Below are 21,662 nucleotides of genomic sequence, written 5' to 3'. Positions count from 1 at the left end.
CTGACGAGGAGACATCCTCCATTTCACAATCAGCTCTTCCTCGTCGTCATCATTAACATGATCTGCACCAGTAGAGATGTTGGATCACTTCTGCCCAGAGGGACAACATTTAGATGCAAGAGACATAAAACGAACCCGTCGGATTGGTGTCATTTGATCTGTCCGCCCACTCACTGCCACACTCTGGGATGACTCTCAGTAATAACAACATCACGTAATGATGAACAGTAGAAACACTACACAGCACTTCCATGTGTGCTGCAAGTGTTGCAATGGAGGCAAGTGCACACCAAAGACAGATGTTGCTGCTGGAATAGTTTGGCCTCAGGAGGAAAATGTGTGTGTGCGCGGGGAAGAAATATGAGTGTGTCAATCAGTATTTGTGCAACACTGCAACACTGCAATGTAACATCAGCACAAGTACATCGGTGTGAGTGAGAGTGTCGTAAGAAAAGTAATTTGTTTGTGTGTTATGAAAATGTTAACGATGCATTGTGGGTATACAGTGTATGAGCAAGAGACAGAGGAAGCAGTGGCGTGTGCATTCATACATGTGAATGTGTGAGGGGAATTAACATCAGAGAGACGGCAGAGGTTCACACCATTCCCGGGTTATTTCCCTGGGCTCGCCCCGCACTAACAGCCATCTCTTTACATGTTATTTCCCAGTGGACCGCAACAGTGATCCTGGCTCATTGCCTCTCTGTGTTACAGTGAGCTAGCTTCCCCCAGGCTGTTCCTCCTGGGCAATGGGAATGCACACACACACACACACACACACACACACCCACACACACACACACACCAACACACACACACACACACACACGCACGCACGCACGCACGCACGCACACACAAACACGCACATACGCACACATGCACTCACTCACACAAGTCTTCATGGCGCAAAAAAGATTCTGAGATTTCAAGTAATAGGAGAATAAAGTACAAGAATAAAATTGGGATATCACGAGAATTAATTTATATTGTTACGAGAGAAAAAGAAGAGACATGTGATTTTACAGGATTTGAGTCATAATTCTACAATAATAAAGGAAAAAAAAGAACCCACGCTTGCCTGAATCTGAAAGTTTGAACCAATCTCATTGTGAAAAGATTAGACCCCTTTAAATATCACACAGATGTTACAAAGGATACACAATCACCCACTACCAACTATTTCTAACTCCACAATAGAGGCAATTTCAAGCCTGCGTGGTTCTTTCTTCGGAATAGACAAAATTTCTTGCACAATCTTTTCAAAGTACTCATAATTTAGATAATCTTGTGCTGATGATGCAAAAATATTAAGCCTTACGTTATTTGTGAGACCTATAATATAACTTAACAAGATGCTGATCCTTTGACATTCCAATTCTTAAACAACGTGCAGCATAACATTTTGTTCTCATAATATTACGACTCAATTCTTGTGAATTTACAACTTTACTCTGATAATCTCAGATTTATTTCCCCCTTTAGTGGCCCTTATACTCTGTTGTAGATTATTGGTGCCTCTTTAAATAGATTTGGCAAAACACATTCATCCTTGTTATCAACTACTAATTTAAGTAAGTAAAGTGTGTAACCCAAAAGACCCATGTTGTAATACAAAAAATTGTATCCCTAAGGAACATAGTACAATTTCCCTCCCCTTGATTTATGATCCTCAGCTAGCGATTAGAAGCAACATCTGTTTCTGAGCTGCAGACCAGACGACCAAAACTCAAACATGTGACATGCTCAGAGGGTGATTCCTGCAGAAGATCCATGGCAAGTGACTCTGGATTCTGTTTTTTGCAAAATCCAGTTCTCTTTTGATGTGGATGTTCACTTTAACTGACTGCTTTGAAGTCATGGTTGGCTGGCATCAAACCTGGCGCCCTCTGCTCCGCTCTCTTGGCTCACTGGATTCTGTGTGTCAGCGCAGACTGTGGCTGCTAGTGGACCGATTCCTTGCTACGTGTGTTTGCATGGGGGAGAGACGGGATAGGCGAGATGGATGGAGCCTAATTTGTTGTGTTTTAGTCCACGGAGGCAAATTTGTGCTCATTTCCACTATCTGTCAGTTGGTAGAAGCTACGACCAAAACAAAAAAAATTTTTCCGCCCATGTTGCCTTCAAAGAAATCACGTAGAAATAACAACATTAAAAACAACAACAGCAATCAGCGGAACCTCCACTCTAATGTGAACGACTACAAGGTCTGTTTAAATTATTCAAAGTTTTGCCTTAAATATTTATCAGGACTTTAAATCCACTCGGCGTGGGTTAATTTTCTGCACAACCACTTCTCACCAACCTCTGATGCACAAATTACAACCCAGTGAAGCCGAAGCCCAACCTTAAGTCTTCTGTGCATGCAGCCAGTGAGAACTGAACAGTGCTGAACTTCACATATGAAATCTTTGTATTAACCACCAGGACACGATGCAAAGGCTGGAACACAGTTAGAACAAATCTCCCCATGTGGAGCATACAATTCTACCTTACCTCAGGGGACAGTCAAATGCAGAGGCTAGCTGGCAAAGAGAGAGAGAGAGATCTGATGTAAGTAAGCCTGTGTTGGTTTTGTAGCGTCAAATTCAAGTTTAAAGCAATGGAAGGGTCAACTGTGAAATGTCAGGAAAGCAAAGAGAAATTTGAAAGGGCTGGTGACGCCCAGCGGGATTGGGATGCTCAGTGAGGAAGGATCACAAGCTTCTCTCAATGATGTATGAAAACAGCTCAGGAGAAAACCTCACAGTTTAACAGTTCCATTCTTGAAACATGTATCCTTTACTGGGTACTTAAGCTTCATGCAAGTTAAGTTAATTGGAGACGCTAATGCTACGTCCATATGTTTTAATTTAAAAACTGTTGAACACTGTGATGGATACACCTCGCATTCACACTGCTCCAGAGGTTTAGAGTCGCTAATACAGAGACGCTTGGAAACACTGCTGGCCCTGCTTTAGTATTAAAACTCCCAAGTTGTTTTCTCGATGTGCAGAAATGGAGATTTTTGGGAACGACTGTTGTAGACATGGTTAGGATTCTGCTTACAAGCATAGGAGACAAGATATTATTCTAGCAATTTGTGACAGTTCCTGAGCCCAGTGGGACGCCCTCCTGTTTACACCGGCCCACTCCAAATCTCAAACAATGAATAGTATAGATAATAAGTAAATCAGTAAAACTGCACCAAATGTACTACACTTCTTAGTCCCTGCCTTTTCAGATTAATTATCTCTTCTAGGACTTTATGCTGAACATCAAAATATCCCTCTCCTGTAGACTCAGAGGCCACTGGTTGGTCATGTGTGGCAGATGGCTTCTTTTTTTAAATAACTAACATGTCAGTGTCACACTGTATCTGTGCTGAACACCTTGGTAGCAATATCTTGGCTGAACACCTTGTCAGGGTGAGACAGCTGAATATTCCCTGTATAGATAGTATTGGCACAGTCAACTCCTCCTTTCAATGTGACAAGATCAAATGAAATAAAGCTCTTCCTTCCCTTAAATTCTGAAATCAGCATTCTGCTTTATTCAGCCATCAGGTCATCCAGCGAGGCACCAAAGGCAAATGAAAAGCACATATGCAGCTACAGTGACTAGGTTAATAGATCAACTGAGCATATTCAACAGATATAGTATTGTCAATTTTAGGATGTTTACTGTGATCCTATTCTAGGTGGTAATTGTGAGTTGTTTGGAATATATTCAAAAAAATTAGGAAAATCTACAATATAATGTCAAACAATATTCATCTTTCATGAAACGAGCAAACAAACAAAGGTAACCTAAATAAATAGTAATGTTAGTAGTTTAACATATTTAAAGCTGCAGTAGTAAACCTTTTTTATAACCAGAGGGGGCTCTGTACATCATAAACTGCTTCTATACATGCATTGAACTCCGGATAATCTCCTGAAATTATCTGGAGGGGCTTTAAGTGAGAATGCAAATGTCCGAGTTAGTTGCTTTGGACATTTTTCGCAGTTTCTCTTTTCAACCCGCTAGTAAAAACCCTGGATAATAGTCCGAATGAGCCCATTCCGGCGGCCTCACACCAGTGTGATGTGCTGTAAACAAATACATGTGATCGCCGCAGCTTCTTGTTTTTTTTTTCCTTCCCTGCCACCTGAGTTTTCAACTCTATGATGTAATATCACTGTCAGCCTTTCAAGCGTGTTTTACAGCTCCCTGTGCAGCCACTGGCCTTTGGCCTCTGCTCATGTTGTGGGCTAAGCTGTGACATAAGGTCAAACAGCCATGCACCATAATAAGAGCCAATACCAGTTTAATATGTATAGCAACAAATCACAACATCTGAAGGCACGGGACAAAATTATAGAGAAAGCCAACAGTTCCCATGACAAGTAAACACTTGACGACTGTGACAGCCAGAATTGATTAGTAACACCTGTATGTGCTTTTTCAAGTCAAAATGGCTGCTGTGAAAAAGGTCTCGAGCAATTTTGTCCCACTAGGTGCGACAAAGCTGAAGGAAAGTTTAGGGTCATCTCAATGAAACACAGCCTGCATATGCCCCCATAAGAGCACTAACCAACCAACACATACACCAACTGCTGTGCCACAGATGTGCAGAAAATCGAAGAGATTTTAAGCAGAAAATCTGAGTTGTTTAATACAAAATATTAGAACTCCATCCACAAATCTCCACCCAAAATGAAGACCAAACTGTAAAGTGACTCATTTACATTGCAGTCCCCATGGCCTGGAAGCGATGGTCGCTGTTTCTGTTGGACTATGGTGCTTACATGTGTGGGTAACCCATAGCAGCAAAGGTTGCTACTGCTTAAACAAAGACATAAAGAGCGTTGGCTGTAACCGACTGGAGTTGCAACCTCTAACCAGTTACTGCTGTGAAGTTTACAGTATTTTGTCAGTGAAAATGACTCATTTGTTCTAGTGTTGATCACATAGGATGGATATTCCTTTTTTCTCACACATAGAGGACAATATGAACAGCTTTCTATTGTCTTTCCTTCTGATCTTTCAATACAAGCTATACTGCTGAACCGCCTGATACATACACACCATCTGTTCCATGTGGCAAATCCCAATCCAGTCCAATTTCCATGTCAAAGTTAAATGATTTCTACATGGCAGAAAATCTGTCAACAATGTAAACATAGTAAAGCAGTATTGGGGTTTTACATGCAAGGATCTAATGAATGAATGAATGAATAAAACAACAACTCTCCACCATTCTGATCATCAATAAAGCCTTTTCCCCCGCACGGCCCCTTCTTCTGACAGTTATCCACTACTGTACATGTGAAGCAGCACGAGTCTCTTTCCGCAGAAGGAAAATCTATGCAAATCTTATTGATTCTAATCCACACGATCCACACAAGCTTTACCTTGTCACTTGTGATCACTTGGCCCAGAGAAATGTTCACAAACTAAACATAGCCACAGAGAAAACGCTGGAGTAGCAATTTGTCTGAGGTGGCAAGCACTCTGTCTATGACGGGGCTGCTTAATGGGAGCAGTCAGGGCTTCTGGAAGGGCAATCGAAACGTGATAACACTGGCTCTGTTATCGCCATCAGTCTCTTGTAACATTATCACTTACAAAGCTAATGAATAAGGCTACGAAAAAGAAAGCTAAGCTTGTAAACTGCATATTTTTCCACATAAATGTTGCCAATTACGTGTATTTATTATTCTAGTGTAAAAAGCAAGTGCTGTAGCGGGTGAAATTGTGAGAAAAAAAGAAAGAAAGAAGTGGAAATGAAATGGGGAAAAAGAGGACAAGGATCACCCATATAATCCCCCAGTGGGTGCACTGTGCAGGGAACAATGGAAACAGTGGAGTCAGATTGATGGATGAGGAGCCAGCAGGGGTTAATGAACACATGGATCGATGCTGAACCAACTTGGCAAGACACTGAACGCCACCTCCATTAGCTCCCAGTGGCTGGTGCCAGAAAGCCCGGTTGACTGTTCATTGAGATTACAATCAGCTATGCATTTCTTTTCCCTTGAAGTCTCACTATAGGGCACCTTGAGCCTGAGCTCCTTCCTTTACAGTTCAGGGGAGTTGGGTGGAATTTCAGGCTGGCTCTACATGTTAACGGACCAAACCCTGAAGGTCTGAATCAACTTATTTTTGTTTCAAAACTTACAGACCTATTTCTCCCACCTTAAACACCTATCTTCTTCTATATATTCCCTTAGGTTTTCGTAGTCTTGATGGAAGTAACCAACTCTCAAGGTACAAGGAATCAAACTTCTGCCTTTTACTGAATGTTCGCTCTCTTGTATATTGGATTCAACAGGTAACATGGCATCTTCCAGTTAGGATAAGAGCAATATGGCAGAAGAAATGTTCACTTTAATCATAAAGCAAATTTGGGCTGTGTAAACCCTGTGTTGTAACACTGGACTCATCACTCAGATCTGAAAATACATAAGACTAGCCAAACTCATTTAATTGGGAAAGCTGATAAAGATAGTATGACCCAAAAATGTCATCCAGACCAACTTCCTGGAGAAACTTACTAATTATTATTTTGCGCACACCTTTTCCTTCTGCTATTAGGGGAATAATACCATCATCTAACATGTGCTCACTTTGGGATTTACCAGTTGATTGTCAAGTGAGCCACAATGAGAGCCAGCTACCACCATGCGTTGCTACAAAAATGTGAATAACTACTGGAATAAAGAAATAGTTTTAACTTTTGCATTTCTGAATGAACTAAAGAATTATTTATATTAAATTTCCCAATATAGTGTTTCGTAAATATTGAATGACTTTTTCAGATTTCCATTATTTCAGATGCAGCCTGTAGATAGTTGGGAACATTAAGTGGGAACCACATCTTTATTTCATCGCTGTTATAAAGACATGAATAATCCAGACGAAGACGAACTTTGGGTGCCCTCCCCACAACATAAAGCTTTACTTACTATAGTCTGCTCCTCTGACTGAAGTTCATTTCCTCCTTGATCTCATTATCTGTTTCTGCATTCGTATCTCACGCTGCCTGGCTCGGTACATCCCAGGACCTTTCCTCACTTTGAAGGAGACTCAACCTTCCCATATAGAACTTTTTTAAATGAATCCTTCCTCTCTTCTTTTGATCCCTCCCTATCTGCAGTGCTGCCTTATCCTTCCTTTCCATGGCTGATTGTCACTTTGCTGTTCCAGTCATCCATTCAGTCCAGTCTGAACTGGGCTGAACCCCTAGTAAGTGAAATCCATAGTCTCTCTGGCCTTTTCCCCCTTATTTCTCCATCATCCCATCACTCCTGCAGCTCCTCTCTCCTTCTGCAGACCCAGCCTCACCCCCCTTCCATTTATCTTCCTGTGACATTCTCTGTTCCTCCTCCTCTGGGTCTTGGCCAGTCTATCCCCAGAGGAGCCATACTGAGGTGTTACAGATCATGGGAACAAGATAAGGCTTCTGTGGGTTCAAATGAAAGTAGCACAAACCACGTTTGGCTAAATATCACTCTGACAGTCTTTCAATCTTTCTTCCCAATGCACTTCCTCAAAGTCTGTCTCCTCTGTCGTGCACATAGCAACCCAGTGAATAAATAAATAAATAAACAAACTTGTTTTGCTCCATATCATCAGAGCACCGTAGAGACAGGAACGGATGAGGGAGTGTTATGGTTGTTCTGTGTGAACGATTATTCACACGACACCTCTGTTAAGCCTGCGAATGCCCTGTACTTGTCAAAATCTCAGTGTGATGCGAAGTCACGCTCGGCGAGGAAGCGACGCCAACTGAGACGCGAGCTGAGCTGCAACCCTCAAAATCCATCCTGAAGAGCGCACGAAATCCTGATGTGCGGTGTCGCCTCGGTGTTACTCAAATCAGCGTGTGCTTTGTGTGAGGTGATTTAAGTGTACTAATGGAAGACAGTTGGAAGGAAGGGTGAGGGGAATATATTCCTTCCTCTCTGCCACAGCCGTATTAAACTTGAAGCTGATATATATAAACTAGGAATTATTGTTATATACAGTGAGGAAATACGGACAAAATGTGATTAGTAAAATACTTATCGGTCAATAAATTACTTTGTTTCTACTTGTTGTGTCTCAATCTTTGACATTTATTTGCTTGTGAGGCATGTCTTAAATTTTAAATGTTTTCTATGTGGTAGTAAGAAGTCATACATTCAATTTGATATATACCCTGAAGCAATCCAGTTTTGAAACAGCGCCCCTCGAAAAGACACATCAACACAATTCGGTAAACAAATGAATTGCTTTATACTGTCTTTTGCATATTACCATGACCAAAGTTAATATCATATTACACTTTCACTTGCATTGCTCTTTGGGGAAAAAAATAATAATTTGAAAAAAAGAAGTGACACTGTACCACTATGTAATAAGGTATCACTTATTAGGTATATTAGTAGGTTAACTCACAGCTTAAATGAAAGGATTAGTTTGACATATCGGCGAATAAACTTCTTAGCTTTTTCTACAGCCAGTTATCTAAGAAGGTTGATTTTACCGTCACTCAGCATGCAGATCATGCTAAATATAAAGCTGGAACGAGGGGAGGGTTTATTGGACATTGAGACTTGACACAGTAAAGAAAGGTTCAACTAATCTGCACCTTCACATATCACTATTTATCTCAACCAAGGAGCTTATGTTTTTGTTTTCTTGGTCTTCCAGTCAGTTATTTAAGACCATTACCCACACATTACTCAACAGATTACCATGAAACATGGTGGAAGGATGTGGTATGGTCAGGTTAGAATCCGCTACAAATAGCGCTGCATACTATACAATGCAGGAAGGGAGCAACACACCAACTTAGAGATCTCTTATGCCATGATGAGACGTGGCATGAAACACTTTTCAAAGATAAATTATTTACTTAATATTCGATAGACCATTGAGAAGCTAATAAGGAACTGTTCTGGGTTGCCAGGTTGTGAAAAATACCACAATCTGCTCTGTATCTTTTTAACTTGGTAATAATTGATTGATTTTCTCTTGATTAAAGCTTCTGTGGGTTTCACTTTCTAATAAGTATAAGTCTGTAAATGTTTATAAGGTAATAATAAAAATGTATGATGGTCTATACACCACTTCAGGGGTCTTCAATGAAGAGTATAAGACTAGTTTAGTGGAGGATAAAACATACACCAAATCCTTTCATTCATTTCACAAATTAAGAAGCCCAAAGATCTTTTTATTGATTTCTAGCTGATTCACATCAACATTCATTGTTTAGTTTGTATTAACTATAAGCTATTATATACATTATCAATGATGCTTTATTTTACCTGAAAACAACAGCTTCAGAATCATGGTATTTGTACACTTTATTGTAAAAGAGAGACACTCTCATTGCCACTCTGTAATCCTAACGGCTTCTTTGCACATGCAACTTTGCTGAGCAGGTAGGATTACCCACAAAACTGAATGATAGCCAGCAGCTTTAACTGCTAGAATCAGGCTGAGCAACTGAAACGCTGAACTGTAGATCAGTTAAAAAGATATGGAAGTCCATATCCATTGAGGAAACATTTAAAAATATCAAGATTTTTAAACTGAGATTGGTGTATTTGTTTACAGCGTCAGCTCTTCTGGTTCCGGAGGCTATCATGAGGAATAAGTGCTGTCTGGCCCTGTCGCAGTTGAATAGACCACACAGTCAGAGCTCGGGTCAAGCGCTCAGACTCTGAGCTGAATGGAATTATTTGCCACTGCATCGTTGCTCAGCTTTAAAAACTGTTATTACTCATATTATTCAAGTTACTACAAACCAGAAAGTTACCTCAGGGCCTCTACTCTCCTGTTGGTCTGAGGTACAGGGGACGTTAGTCCATTTTGTCTTGGCTTGTTGCTCTATCCATTTAAAATGTGCTTTCATACCACACTACACCTTCCACCCAGTAAATACCCAAACTGCCACACTATAATGGAAACCCCAAGTGGGAGAGTAAATTACGTCAGTTTGACTTCCTACCCTCTGCCACGCTGCCGGGACAGTCTCTACATCATAACTGTGCTATGGGGCTTCCCCATCTATCAGATGCCGGCGAAAGGAGCGTCTGCCTCGCTCTCGACTCTAATGACACTCGGAGCACATTAGGCGGCGTGGTTACATGGGAGGTGAATCACTCAAGCAGAGTGGAGCCGTTGAAGCGCTGAACCGTAGAGCTCGGGGGAGGTCGCAGTTCACCTTGTATGTTAATTAAAATGGCTTCAAAATTGCTTATGTGAGTACTCCCGTGGGTGATTGTGATCTTCTATTTTATGTGACGAACAGACTAATTCTGCCCATTGCTGCAACTGGTTGTAAATGAAATAGAAAATTGACTCTGGAAGTACAGTTGAGTTGCCAGGATTTTATATCATGATTAATGGTACCATCAACGGTTTAATGAACCCATCAACTTGATTTCCCCAAAAGAAGCTTCGTCACCAGTTCATCATGCAGTGGCTTTAAAGTGTAACTTCCACATCTAGGTTTTGGCTGAAGTGTCTCGCTGTGAAAATGTAAAAAATCCCTTGAGAACGCAGTGCATGGAGGCGGGGCTCAGAGCACAGAAATCTCCTATGAAATAGAGGCTTCTCACCTCCAGAGTTTTCCCGATGAACAAGACCTTCGGTCGTCCCGAGGCATTTGGACTGCTGGCTGAGACAATCGCCTGTGCCAGCAGTTCTAGTAGATTTGAAAGTTTGAGTGGGGCTCTCCAGATTCCCTCTCATGAGCGGTCTCTGGTGGCTGGGAACTGCCCAACGTGTAAACTTTTCAAATAGAGGTAAATGTCATGACACAGAGACGTACTAAATGCCCTGAGCCATCCATCCAGGCTCAAGATCAACATCATCATCCTAAACAGGGACTCTTTCTAAGCATTGGCCTAGCAAGGTCCAAGACGGTTTGAAACTCTAGGTGGCGTTGTGGGCCAGGTTCAACAGATAAATGTAGATTTTTCATAAATGTGGTATTGAACGTGACATTAAAACCTGCATTAATGTATTTCATTAAAGAACAGTCGTAGAATTCAGTTAACAGCTCAAAAAACACCTTTAATTGTGCAGCATCTCTTTAATGAACTTGTATAGTTCCACATTCTGTTCCGTCCTTATTACCTGACCTGATCTTATCGAAAGACGTCAACCCCAGTGAGTCCAGGGATGGCCAGAGAGGAGTGATTAACGACAGTAGATATTCTAAAGATAGCAAACATGCACTCTCCTTTTTTTCTCTTCACATTGGTTTTAAGGGCAGAGCTTGATTTGTAAAGGAGGGGAGTGGAAGAGGAAGAATCGGTGGTCAGTGAGGGTTAATGAAAGATTTATCAGCACCTGAAAATAAGTAGAAGACGCATACATATGAGCTAATTTACCAGGCAGCGAGTGCTTTGATTGATTATGGTCAATTAATGACAGAAGTCTATCTATGTGAAGTCATTTGTCTTCTGTGACTCCGGCACTCGTGTTGCCTGCTGACAGGACCGGTGATACGTCTGAGTCAGAGCACTTAGTTACTCACTTTATTCCTATTGGGTTTATAGGGCTAAAGCGGCCGTATAGAAACAAAACCATAGCCTCTGTCTCTGTATACATCTCGTTTATTTATAGCTTGGTTGTACCCTGAGTAGGTTTGACTCAGAACACTTGCTTGTTTTAGCAATGCACTGCTGCTCAAGGCGTAAAACTAACCTGAATCCTAGACTGCCACAGTGGCCACTGTGTTTTTGGATACTGAGAGATGGCAACCTGCCAAAAGCGACTGATAAAAGTGAAACAGTTCCAGCCCCCCAAAAAATTCCCCAGCTTTTGGCAGGTGGCTGGTGTTAATGTGCAGCCTTGGCTCTGCCGCTCGTTTCCCACAGCTCCACATATTCCCACCTCACAGCCCCCCCTTCCTAATTATGCTTACTCGCAGTATGGAGCCCTGGCTTATTATTGCTGCATGTTTGTATGTCACCGTGAAAGAGAATCAGCGGAGGAGGCTCCTCCACTGTTAACCGTGTTAAGCAGAATGCAAGATAAAGCCTGGTGCGATGTGGATTATTGCTGAAGCTACAGAATATTGTCTTCCTTTGTGATCCTTCCACCCGTGCCGATTTTAAACCGTAGACAGCACTGAAGGGAGCGTTTGTGGCTTCTGGCCCTGTATTATGAATCAGGACAGATGGAGATGTTTTTCTTTGTCAGTCAGTAGCATCTTACAGGTTTTTCCTTTTCTCATAACCACTCATTTTGTTTGTACTATCATTACTGTCTGCCGTGTCACTGTCCTGCTCTCTTTAATTCTGCTCTGTGCAGCAGAGACAGGGCCAGTGTCTCATAGACAGGCGGACCGGCTATTATCTGTAATTGCCAGAGGATCAGTCATCACAAGTGCATCAGGTCGGTTGCTGTTTCAATACAGAAGGCAGCCCTGGGGCAATAGGCTGGAAGACCTGACCCAAATCTGTCTTTATGTAAGGCCCTTCGTGATGGAGATGTTGCTCAGGGAGCAAATAATGAGATTATTCAAATATCATAATGCAGTCTTTCAGACAGGCACTGGTGTATAGCTGAGCTGAGGCTTGATTAAAGGCAGAGGGATAAGAGGGAGATGAGAGAGTGGAGATATGGCTCGACAAGATTTCCTAATTGATCTGCAAGCAAGGGGCTTTAATTGATCTCAGATGCTGTGTAAGGCTGCAGGCATCTTTGGATATCGAACTGGGTCAGTACAAATGTGTGAAGTAAGCCAATGAGAGGAAATTGTGATTAAAATGACGGATGCATGCACAGTATTGACGATGGAGCCTTCTCCGTGAAGATACAGGTGCACACCTGTCCTGTCTGCAAAAAAAGAAAGAAGATCGTGCACGCACTGTGCACGAGCCTCGAAACTGAAGAGAATCGATGCACAAGGATGTGTGCACAAATATCACCCTGCGCATCCAATATGCACACACATCCCCGACGATGAGACAAGAGGATAGACCACAGCTAAGGTACTTACGTGCCATATTGCAAAGAAGATCAGGGACACGCAGAGGACCAGAGACAGCATGTAGCAGAAGGCAGCAAAAGTGAACATTATTGAAAAGGGAAACGATGGAGGATTCCCCAAAGGAGCACGATCCCACTGACAAACATCTAAAAAGAAAAGATGGAGAGAAGCGGGGCCGGGAAGAAAGTTCTCAACGGTGCCATGAGGAGCCGAGGCGGTGCCGGCACCATGACTTCGCCCTTCGCAATGTTTGCAACAAATTGTTGCAGGAAACCTCCCCAGATGGTGAAGGTGGTGGTGAGCCGCGCGTCGTCCTCCAAACAGCAGCGGCAGCAGCGATGTGAGTGAAGTCCAAGCTGCTCTCAGGATCAGTGCGCTCCGCATGATCCAGCGTCCACAGGCGGTCGGAGAGATGGTCATGTGAAGGCAGTTTCCTCAAGGAACCGATGGGACGAGGCTGATGCGCAAAAGATCCCGAGAGAGGAGGATTCCTGGGTGATCCATTCAGAATCCTGTGTGTGTGTGATGCTGCTGAGAGACAGGAGAGAGCAGCTCCTCACTTCGTGCACAAGGCGTTAATATAAACCCAGATCTCTCTCTCCCTCTCTCTCTCTCTCTCTCTCTCTCCCCCCCCCCCCCCCCCCCCCCCCCCCCCCCCCCCCCCCCCCCCCCCCCCCCCCCCCCCCCCCCCCCCCCCCCCCCCCCCCCCCCCCCCCCCCCCCCCCCCCCCCCCCTCTCTCTGTCTCTGACAAACCTATCATTAAGGGGATGGAGGCGCGTGAACAGTGGATCTAAAAGCGCTGCGCCCGGTGCGTGCGTGGGTGTTGTGTGTGTGTGTATGTGGTGGTGGTCCCGATATAACTCATGTTGTAGGGGTCTTGTCTTCCTTTATGGGAAAAATAAATCTAGTCCTCATAGCGTAAATCATTACATTTTAAGGTGAAGATATGTTTTTTAATGTTAGGTTAGGTTAATGTTGAGTTTTAGGTATGGTTAGGTTAATGTGGAGTTTAGGTTATGGTTATGGTTAGGATATGTTAATGTTAAGTTTAGGTTTATGTTAGGGTGATGTTTAGTTAAGCTTTAGGTTATGGTTAGGATGATGTTAGGTTAGGTTAGGATGACGTTAGGTTAATGCTAAGTTTAGGTTAGGGTGATGTTAGGTTTAGGTTAGGTTAATGCTAATTTAGGTTATGGTTAGAGTGATGTTAGGTTGAGGTTTAGTTAAGCTTTAGGTTAGGGTGATGTTAGGTTAATGTTCAGTTAGCTTTAGGTTATGGTTAGGATGATGTTAGGTTATGGTTAGGATGACGTTAGGTTAATGTTAAGTTTAGGGTTATGGTTAGCGTGAGGTTTAGTTAAGCTTTAGGTTATGGTTAGGGTGATGTTAGGTTAATGTTCAGTTTAGCTTTAGGTTATGGTTAGGATGATGTTAGGTTTAGGTTAGGTTAATGTTAAGGGTGATGTAAGGTTTAGGTTAAGTTTAGGTTTAGGTTCATGTTAAGGGTGATGTAAGGTTTAGGTTAAGTTTAGGTTATGGTTAGGGTGATGTTAGGTTAAGGTTAGGTTTAGGTTAGGGTTAGGGTGATGTTAGGTTTAGGTTAGCGTAAGTGAGACAACTAACTAAGTGTTAGTGAGGGTCTCCAGGAAATCAATGTAATGTCCTCTGAAGTTAGGTAGACACAACTGTGTGTGCGCGCGCGTGTGTGTTTGTGTGTACGTGTGGTTGGGTGTGTGTGTGTGTGGCAGTTTGCTACATTCACCTGTACTATATAAACAGATTAACAGTTTAATGTGACAAAGACACGTGAGGAACTATTGAAATAACAAATGCTTAATAAACAAAAAAAATATTGACTGCCGCACAGAATTATAAAAACACTCCCACAGTACAATTATCTTACAAAGAGAAATCACTCAGACTGAAGGTAAACTCAGTCAATGGCACCATTCTTAACTATGAGCATGAGGCACATTAACACTGTGGAGATGTCGCCACCTTCTGGCGCTTTTGTAAATCGCCTGCAGTGACATTGGCATCAGTGCGACAATCAAGGGGTTAGGTTAGGGGTTAGTGCTGACACCCTGTAAACATGCTACTCATTGATATGACAGAAATAACAGCCTGATGTTGGTGTATAATCATCTTTACTGGATGTGTGCGTGTTCTTGATGTAACATACACCTCTGACACCGTACACCACAGTGAACCACAGTGAACACTTGAATATCCTGCATACAGTTTCACAAAGTATTCTGTGGCACAACCTTCTGCAGTGTTCTGTGAAGCGGGTGTGAGATAATGACCTTCCTGCTCCACATTAGTGCTGAGCTTTAACCATATTTATAACCATCAGAGGTGGGAAGTTCTAAAGTACAAATACTTTGTTACTGTACTTAAGTAGATTTTTCAGGTATCTTTACTTTACCCGAGTAGTATTTTTCTGATGATTTTTACTTTACTCCCTACATTTGAAAACAAATATCTGTACTTGGTTACTGGTTACTTTTGTGTTAAACAGACAGGAGAGGGAGACTCAACTGTAGAGTAGAGGCATAGCATATATGTCCATGTCCAGAAGTGACAAACATGGAAAACAGTTAAGAATGAGCAAACATGGCTGACAATGTCAATAACGTCCACAACGAAGGAGGGCAACAAAACATTCCCTATCCCTGGCCCCTATTTACATTAAGAATACTTAATTCCACTGTAGCCTCCACATTTCCTCCTGGACACATTTTCATGTCACAAATCTTTTCTTGCTTTAACTTCTGTTTGTAGTATTTTTCATTTATTTTAAAGTTGAACTAAGAGTGATTTAAGTCAAATAGTCTTTGAAATAAATTGATGTGACACGAGTCTCAGTTTGCTTTGCACAGATAGTCGGTAAAATGGCCCTCAGAGGGGTCCTTTTTACTTTCATACTTTGAGTAAATTTAGAGCCTTTGCTATACTTATACTTAACTTATACTTTAACTTGAATAAAGAGGTTGAATCAATACATTTACAACACCTCTGATAACCATTGCATTGTGTCAGGTTGCAGATTAAATACCATTAACCATTAAATAGCAGCTATAAAGGTCTTCTAACACTGGGCCTGTATCAAGTACGACTTCAGCTTTCATTTAGGTTGTGTGTAAAATTGCTGCAGTGAACATGTGTGCCGTCAAGCGCAACGAGCGCAGTGGAGACCATTGGAGACCACTTAGAAAATAAATAAACCATGTTCACCCTCAAACCTCCATTTCCAAATGGTGTCCCTGGGCAGAGTTTAGGATACCACTGATTGTCCTGATCAGTTTGGGAAGGTGTGAACTCATCTGTCCTTTCACTGTAATCATAAATACTGCGGTGACACTCATGCGTAATGCTGAATATGGATGCCAGTGGCTCTCAGAGGACAACGCGAGGTAAACAAGTGTTCAGCGACCATGAAAATTTCCATGATGATGCTCATCGGACGACTTCCCTGGAGCTGTGCTTGGTTTGTTGTGGTTTTATAAATCTGATTATTCTTTGGTTAATGTTGTTTTGGGCTTTTGTGCACACACAAACCTTTACTATGAACACTATGCACTGTTATAGTACTTATAAATGAGTATTGTAGTGTAGTGTAAGTCTGTTTGCTTCCTCAGCTTTAATGCCTGCCCCCCAGCACAGCCCAACATAGAACATGGTGCTGACAACAACTGGCTGATAAAACATTTGAAGCAGTTAATTGCACACACTGAAGAACCTAAGCCTCCTGAGCTCAGGTCCTCCATGTAGACAGCCTCGATGTTGGTCTACCTCTCCAGCTTGTTAATAATAATAATAATAATAATAATAATAATAATAATAATAATAAATCTCATTTGTATAGAGATTTTCAAGAAACCCAGAGACACTTTACATATAATTTAAAAGAAATAGTCACTGTAGATAAAAACATAACATCATTAAACATTGAAAGCAGATCTGAAGAGGTGAGTTTTAAATAGGGATTCGAAGGTCGACAGTTCAGTCCAGTCTCTGATGTGTTGGGAGAGAGAGTTCAGGAGGGAAGGGGCAGCTATAGAGAAGGCTCGGTCACCCCAGGTCGATGCTTGGTCCTGTGTGGAAGGGAGAGGAGGCTGCATGAGGGGATGTGGTCATGGAGCATGTTTGTAAAGGAGCCTGGTTGTGGGGGCCTTTGTGGGAAAGGAGGAGGATTTTGAATTGGATAGTGCTGAGGCACCGGGAGCCATTGAGGTTCTGGAGGACAGGGGTGATGTGGTCACGGGAGCGAGGGTAGGTGAGTAGAGGGGCAGCAGAGCTGTGGATGGACCGACGTTTATTGAGGACTTTGAAAGATGTACCATAGATGATGTGGATTCATCAGGGATTCAGCGACAGAGAAGGGGAGTGATGGATAGAGATGAGCTCCGGTTAGCTAATTGACATCGTGTTCGTAGGTGAGATGGTTTTCTGACTGGTGTCCATTTATCTCTGCGTCCTTACTGCAGACTGGAGAAGTTGGTGGTGCCCACAACCATCATTGCATGCAACCATTCAGTTGCAGATGATTTGTCTCACAACAACTCTCAAAGGGATCTACCAGACCCCTCTACTCATCCTCCTGTCCACACTCCAAAACTCAGACCACAATGTCATCAGAACATCTCTGTAAATGACAGGACTGGGAGTTTTTCAATGTTGATCAATGGAAATAGAAGTAGTAATAGTGGCCCAGTGGTTAAATGGAATAAAATAAAATGATAAGAAGAAGAATCAATGATTTAAATAATAAATAGATAATACAAAGAGGCATTCAAACAGCAGTGGCAGCAAACAGAGGCCTTGAGAATAAGAGCATGAAAAGATGCTGTTCTGGCTGCATCACCAGTAAACAGCCTTTAATAGCTGCCTAATCATATGCTGTACAGATTGTACAGTCCTCTGAGTCAAATGTGTGAATTCAGCTTACACAGGCTAAACAAAGCTGACTTGGCTTGAGTGCTAACAGAATAGCTCGCTGCGGCTGTAGCTGGCAAACCAGCTTAAAACGTCTGTCTCCCTGTGTGTATTTCTGGCAGGTGGATGTCACCCTGTCAGAGCTGAGGATCATTTTGAAGGTTTTAAAGGTTGGCTTGTCGCCTAGCAACGGCTTGTCTGTTGACAGCTGATTGGGGTTCAGGTAGATCATAATAATAAGAACTTTATTTATAAAGCACTTATACAAACAAGGTTAATGAGTGCTTCACAAAATACATGGTAAAAATAACGCTGCATGCAGCTAAAGATAAATCTGACTGGCAACTGGCTTGTATGGCAGTAATGCCAGGCTCAGTAGATCAGACATCATTACCTCTACGCCCTTTTAAACTAAACACTAAACACCTACTGTCACAGTCTAAAGCTGTCCTATAAGAAACTACATAATATTTAGTTGTAAGTAAAAGTATGGTGAAAAGGATTAAAACAATTTTAAACAGCACAGTAGCACCAGACTTACAAATCAAACAGAAATGCTTTCCTATAAAAATAAGTTTTGAGCAGTGATTAACAGATAGGTAGTGAGTTGGCGAGCCTAATGTCATCAGCAAGAGAGTTCCAGAGCCTCTGGGCCCTGAAGGAAAAAGCGTAAGAATGACAGGTGGCCGATCTCAGGTTGCGACTGGGATTGTAGGGAATCAAGAGCTGCGAAATATAAGTAGGGGCCAGCCCACGTTGAGTTTTGAACGTTTTTAAAAGAATCTTAAAATCAATCTTGAGTTTAACTGGCAACCAGTGAAGGATTGGCGTGACATGAGACCTACGGTTTGTTTTAGTTAAACTACGAGCAGCAGCATTTTGATCAAGATGTTTGAACCCAAACCTTAGTAGAAGTGGCGTCATGTCACCTGGCCAACAATTGATCACCCAGTCCACAAAGCACTTCAAGATTTTCATATATGAACTTCTAGACCACTTAACTGTTCTTCCGCCTTTTTAGTCATTCTCGGGTGCAGACTTAGACCCCTTACAGGAGGTGGTCTTGATCTGGTCTCATCCAGAGTCTGTAGTGGGACATTTGCAGTGTTATGGGATCCAACCTTGATGCTACCCAACAACCAGGTGTGCTGCAGAAGATTGACCTGAACTGCTCCTGTAGCCAGGTGTGCTGTGCATTCTGGGATGTGGCAGAAGAATTGTATAATAATGTTTCTCTGACAGAAATATGCACTGGGACATTCTTCCTATATTTATTTTCTTGCTCCCACCCCAGACACATCCGACCAATAAACGTGAGTGAAAAGTGTACTTTGCCCCGTTAGGATTTTTTCTTTTTCTAAATATCTAATATTAGTCTTGAATAATTGTCTTAAACATTAGAGCTGCAACACAATATTGTGGGGGAAATGAAATCTAACTAACACACAAAGTTATCTGCAACCTTCAATAACATTATCGTCATTGTAGCTAACCATCAACTTAGGGGACATCTACAAAAAAATTGTGATTGCACATAACGTCACTACCCCCAAATCACGTCACTACCCCCAAATCACGTCACTACCCCCAAATCTCGGGAACTAACATCTACGTATATGGCCTCCACTTTTGACTGAACTGCTGCAGTGTACTTATTCACAGCACAAACACAGATTATTGGATGATAAAATAAAGGAGTAAATATACTGTAAGTGCATTTGGAGAGCACATCCACGAAGGCTGAGACCCTATCTTGCCATGTTAAAGGGATAGTTAACCGGAAATTGAAAATTCACCCATTATTTACTCACCAATATGCAAATTTGGCTGCAACACTGTTTACCCCTGAGACTCCAAAGTGTTTTCTGGACTCTAAACACCCCCCTCCGTCGGCATAGTGGTGAGTAGATAATGAGTTAATTAAAAATTCCGGTGAACTATCCCTTTAAAGAAAGTGAGAAAAAAATCGGGTGTCCAGTTGTTTATTTGGATCCACTCCAAAATGTCTTCCCTCCTCAAAATCTAATGGAAATCAGTCCGGTAGTTTCGAAATAGTCCTACTGACAAACAAACACCGTAATGGCAGTGCAAACAAAACCTGAGTAATTAAGAACTGCAACTTTTGGGCAAAGTATCATCCATCCATTATATTTATCACTTATCCTGTTTGGGTCATGGGGACTGGAGCCAATCCCAGCTGACACTAGGCGAGAGGGAGGGTTCAGACAGGGAGACAAACAAACATTCACACTCCCATTCACAATTTAATTTAAAGTATCCAAACAACCTAACCCTATGTCTTTGGACTGTGGGAGGAAGCAGGGGAACCCAGTGAAAACCCACCAGGAGATGTTAACTCCAGGCTCAACACTGAACCATTAGGCCTCACTGAGCGTATTTCATGAAAATATATTCATCCTGCGGACAAACTTAGCCTTTCATAATGAGCTGAACTTTGTAAAACCCAGAACCAGCTCAAAAACAAAAGGACATTATGCACTTTGGACACACTTTGGACATCACACAACACTTAAGCTTCTGGTTAGATTTATGAGTGTGTCGACTTGGGGGTTATTTAGGTTGTTGAGTCTGCTATCACTGGAAAACTCAATTTAACACACTTTATGCTGAGTACTCAGACCAGGTCTAATGACTTCAATTCAAGACATGATTTATTACTGAGATAAATCCGCTGGGACAAACAGTGAAAAAAGATTCTAACAAGCAAAAGGCAATTTTACAGCTCATTGCATCATTTATGTATTCTCATTTTCTCCACAGCACGCCAAGTGCTCAGTAACATTAAAAAAAGAAACTAAATCTCCACTTTATTCCTCTCAGAGAGTCTCCATGTGAGAGCTTTGTGATCAGACACTGGAGGCCGTCACTCAGCCCTCCTGCGATGTTACAGAGAAGTGCTACCACACACACACACACACACACACACACACACACACACACACACACACACACACACACACACACACACACACACACACACACACACACACACACATTGACTTACATAACATTCAGAAATACTCACTCTAACTGTCACCCTAAATACTACATGTCTAGCTTGTGTGTTACACTTGACCAATGCAATGTCAGTGAGAGACAGACAGGTATAGACGGACTGACTGATGAGTCTGCATGGCAACTAGTGATGCAGTAGATTTAAGAACCAGTGCTGCCTCATTATTGAGCATTTCTGATACAAGCAGCGTTGCCAGATGGGAAATGTTGAAGTATTGTACCAGAAGCTTCAAATGATTTTGAGGAAAATGATCATACACGACCAGAGTAGGGATGGGACGCTCAATACTGGCGTTTCCAATCTGTGTTGAGGTTTGCGAAGCGATTTAGTGTACAGAGACGAACCTTTTCAAGGCACAAGGCTCTTATTTTGAAACATGAGACAGGAAGGACTTCTGTTAAGCTCGCAAGTCACGGTGTCACAACATGACAGTCACGTTCATCATCACATGCATGATTTGCTGGAAAGACGTCATGTGACAAGAGATGCGTAAACACAGACGTAATCCATGTTTTACACTCCAGATTACAACTGATAATACCAAGTGTCACAAAATGATCAAATTATCGTACATCATACATTATTGATCATACATCGTACAGAGGGCAAAGTTATCGTACATCTGGCAACACTGGAGTTCTCTTGACAGAACACATCATGTTCTCGAGATAAAATAATGTGGCTGGTAGTTTTATATTTCACACTGATAACTTGCTTTTTTAAATTATTA

At 42.0% G+C, this 21,662-nt stretch overlaps 1 protein-coding gene across 7 annotated transcripts in view; it reads right to left on the bottom strand.

The window, feature by feature from the left end:
* Positions 1-13,544, bottom strand: part of cnih3 (cornichon family AMPA receptor auxiliary protein 3) — a 72,200-nt gene extending 58,656 nt beyond the window's left edge. For 4 of the 7 annotated variants that reach the window (XM_034580122.1, XM_034580124.1, XM_034580123.1 and 1 more), the window contains exon 1: positions 12,966-13,541. In XM_034580122.1, the coding sequence (XP_034436013.1) occupies positions 12,966-13,376 (411 nt within the window). In that variant the 5' untranslated portion in view covers positions 13,377-13,541. Of the gene's footprint in view, positions 1-12,965 lie in introns of all 7 variants that reach the window. The other 3 variants (XM_034580125.1, XM_034580127.1, XM_034580129.1) reach the window with 1 other exon arrangement.
* Positions 13,545-21,662: the final 8,118 nt, after the last annotated feature.

This window comes from Hippoglossus hippoglossus, chromosome 24, assembly GCF_009819705.1.
Source record: "Hippoglossus hippoglossus isolate fHipHip1 chromosome 24, fHipHip1.pri, whole genome shotgun sequence".
Classification (NCBI taxonomy): Eukaryota; Metazoa; Chordata; class Actinopteri; order Pleuronectiformes; family Pleuronectidae; genus Hippoglossus; species Hippoglossus hippoglossus.
Note: the sequence above shows the minus strand (reverse complement) of the source record. Positions and strands in the feature narration are given on the sequence as shown.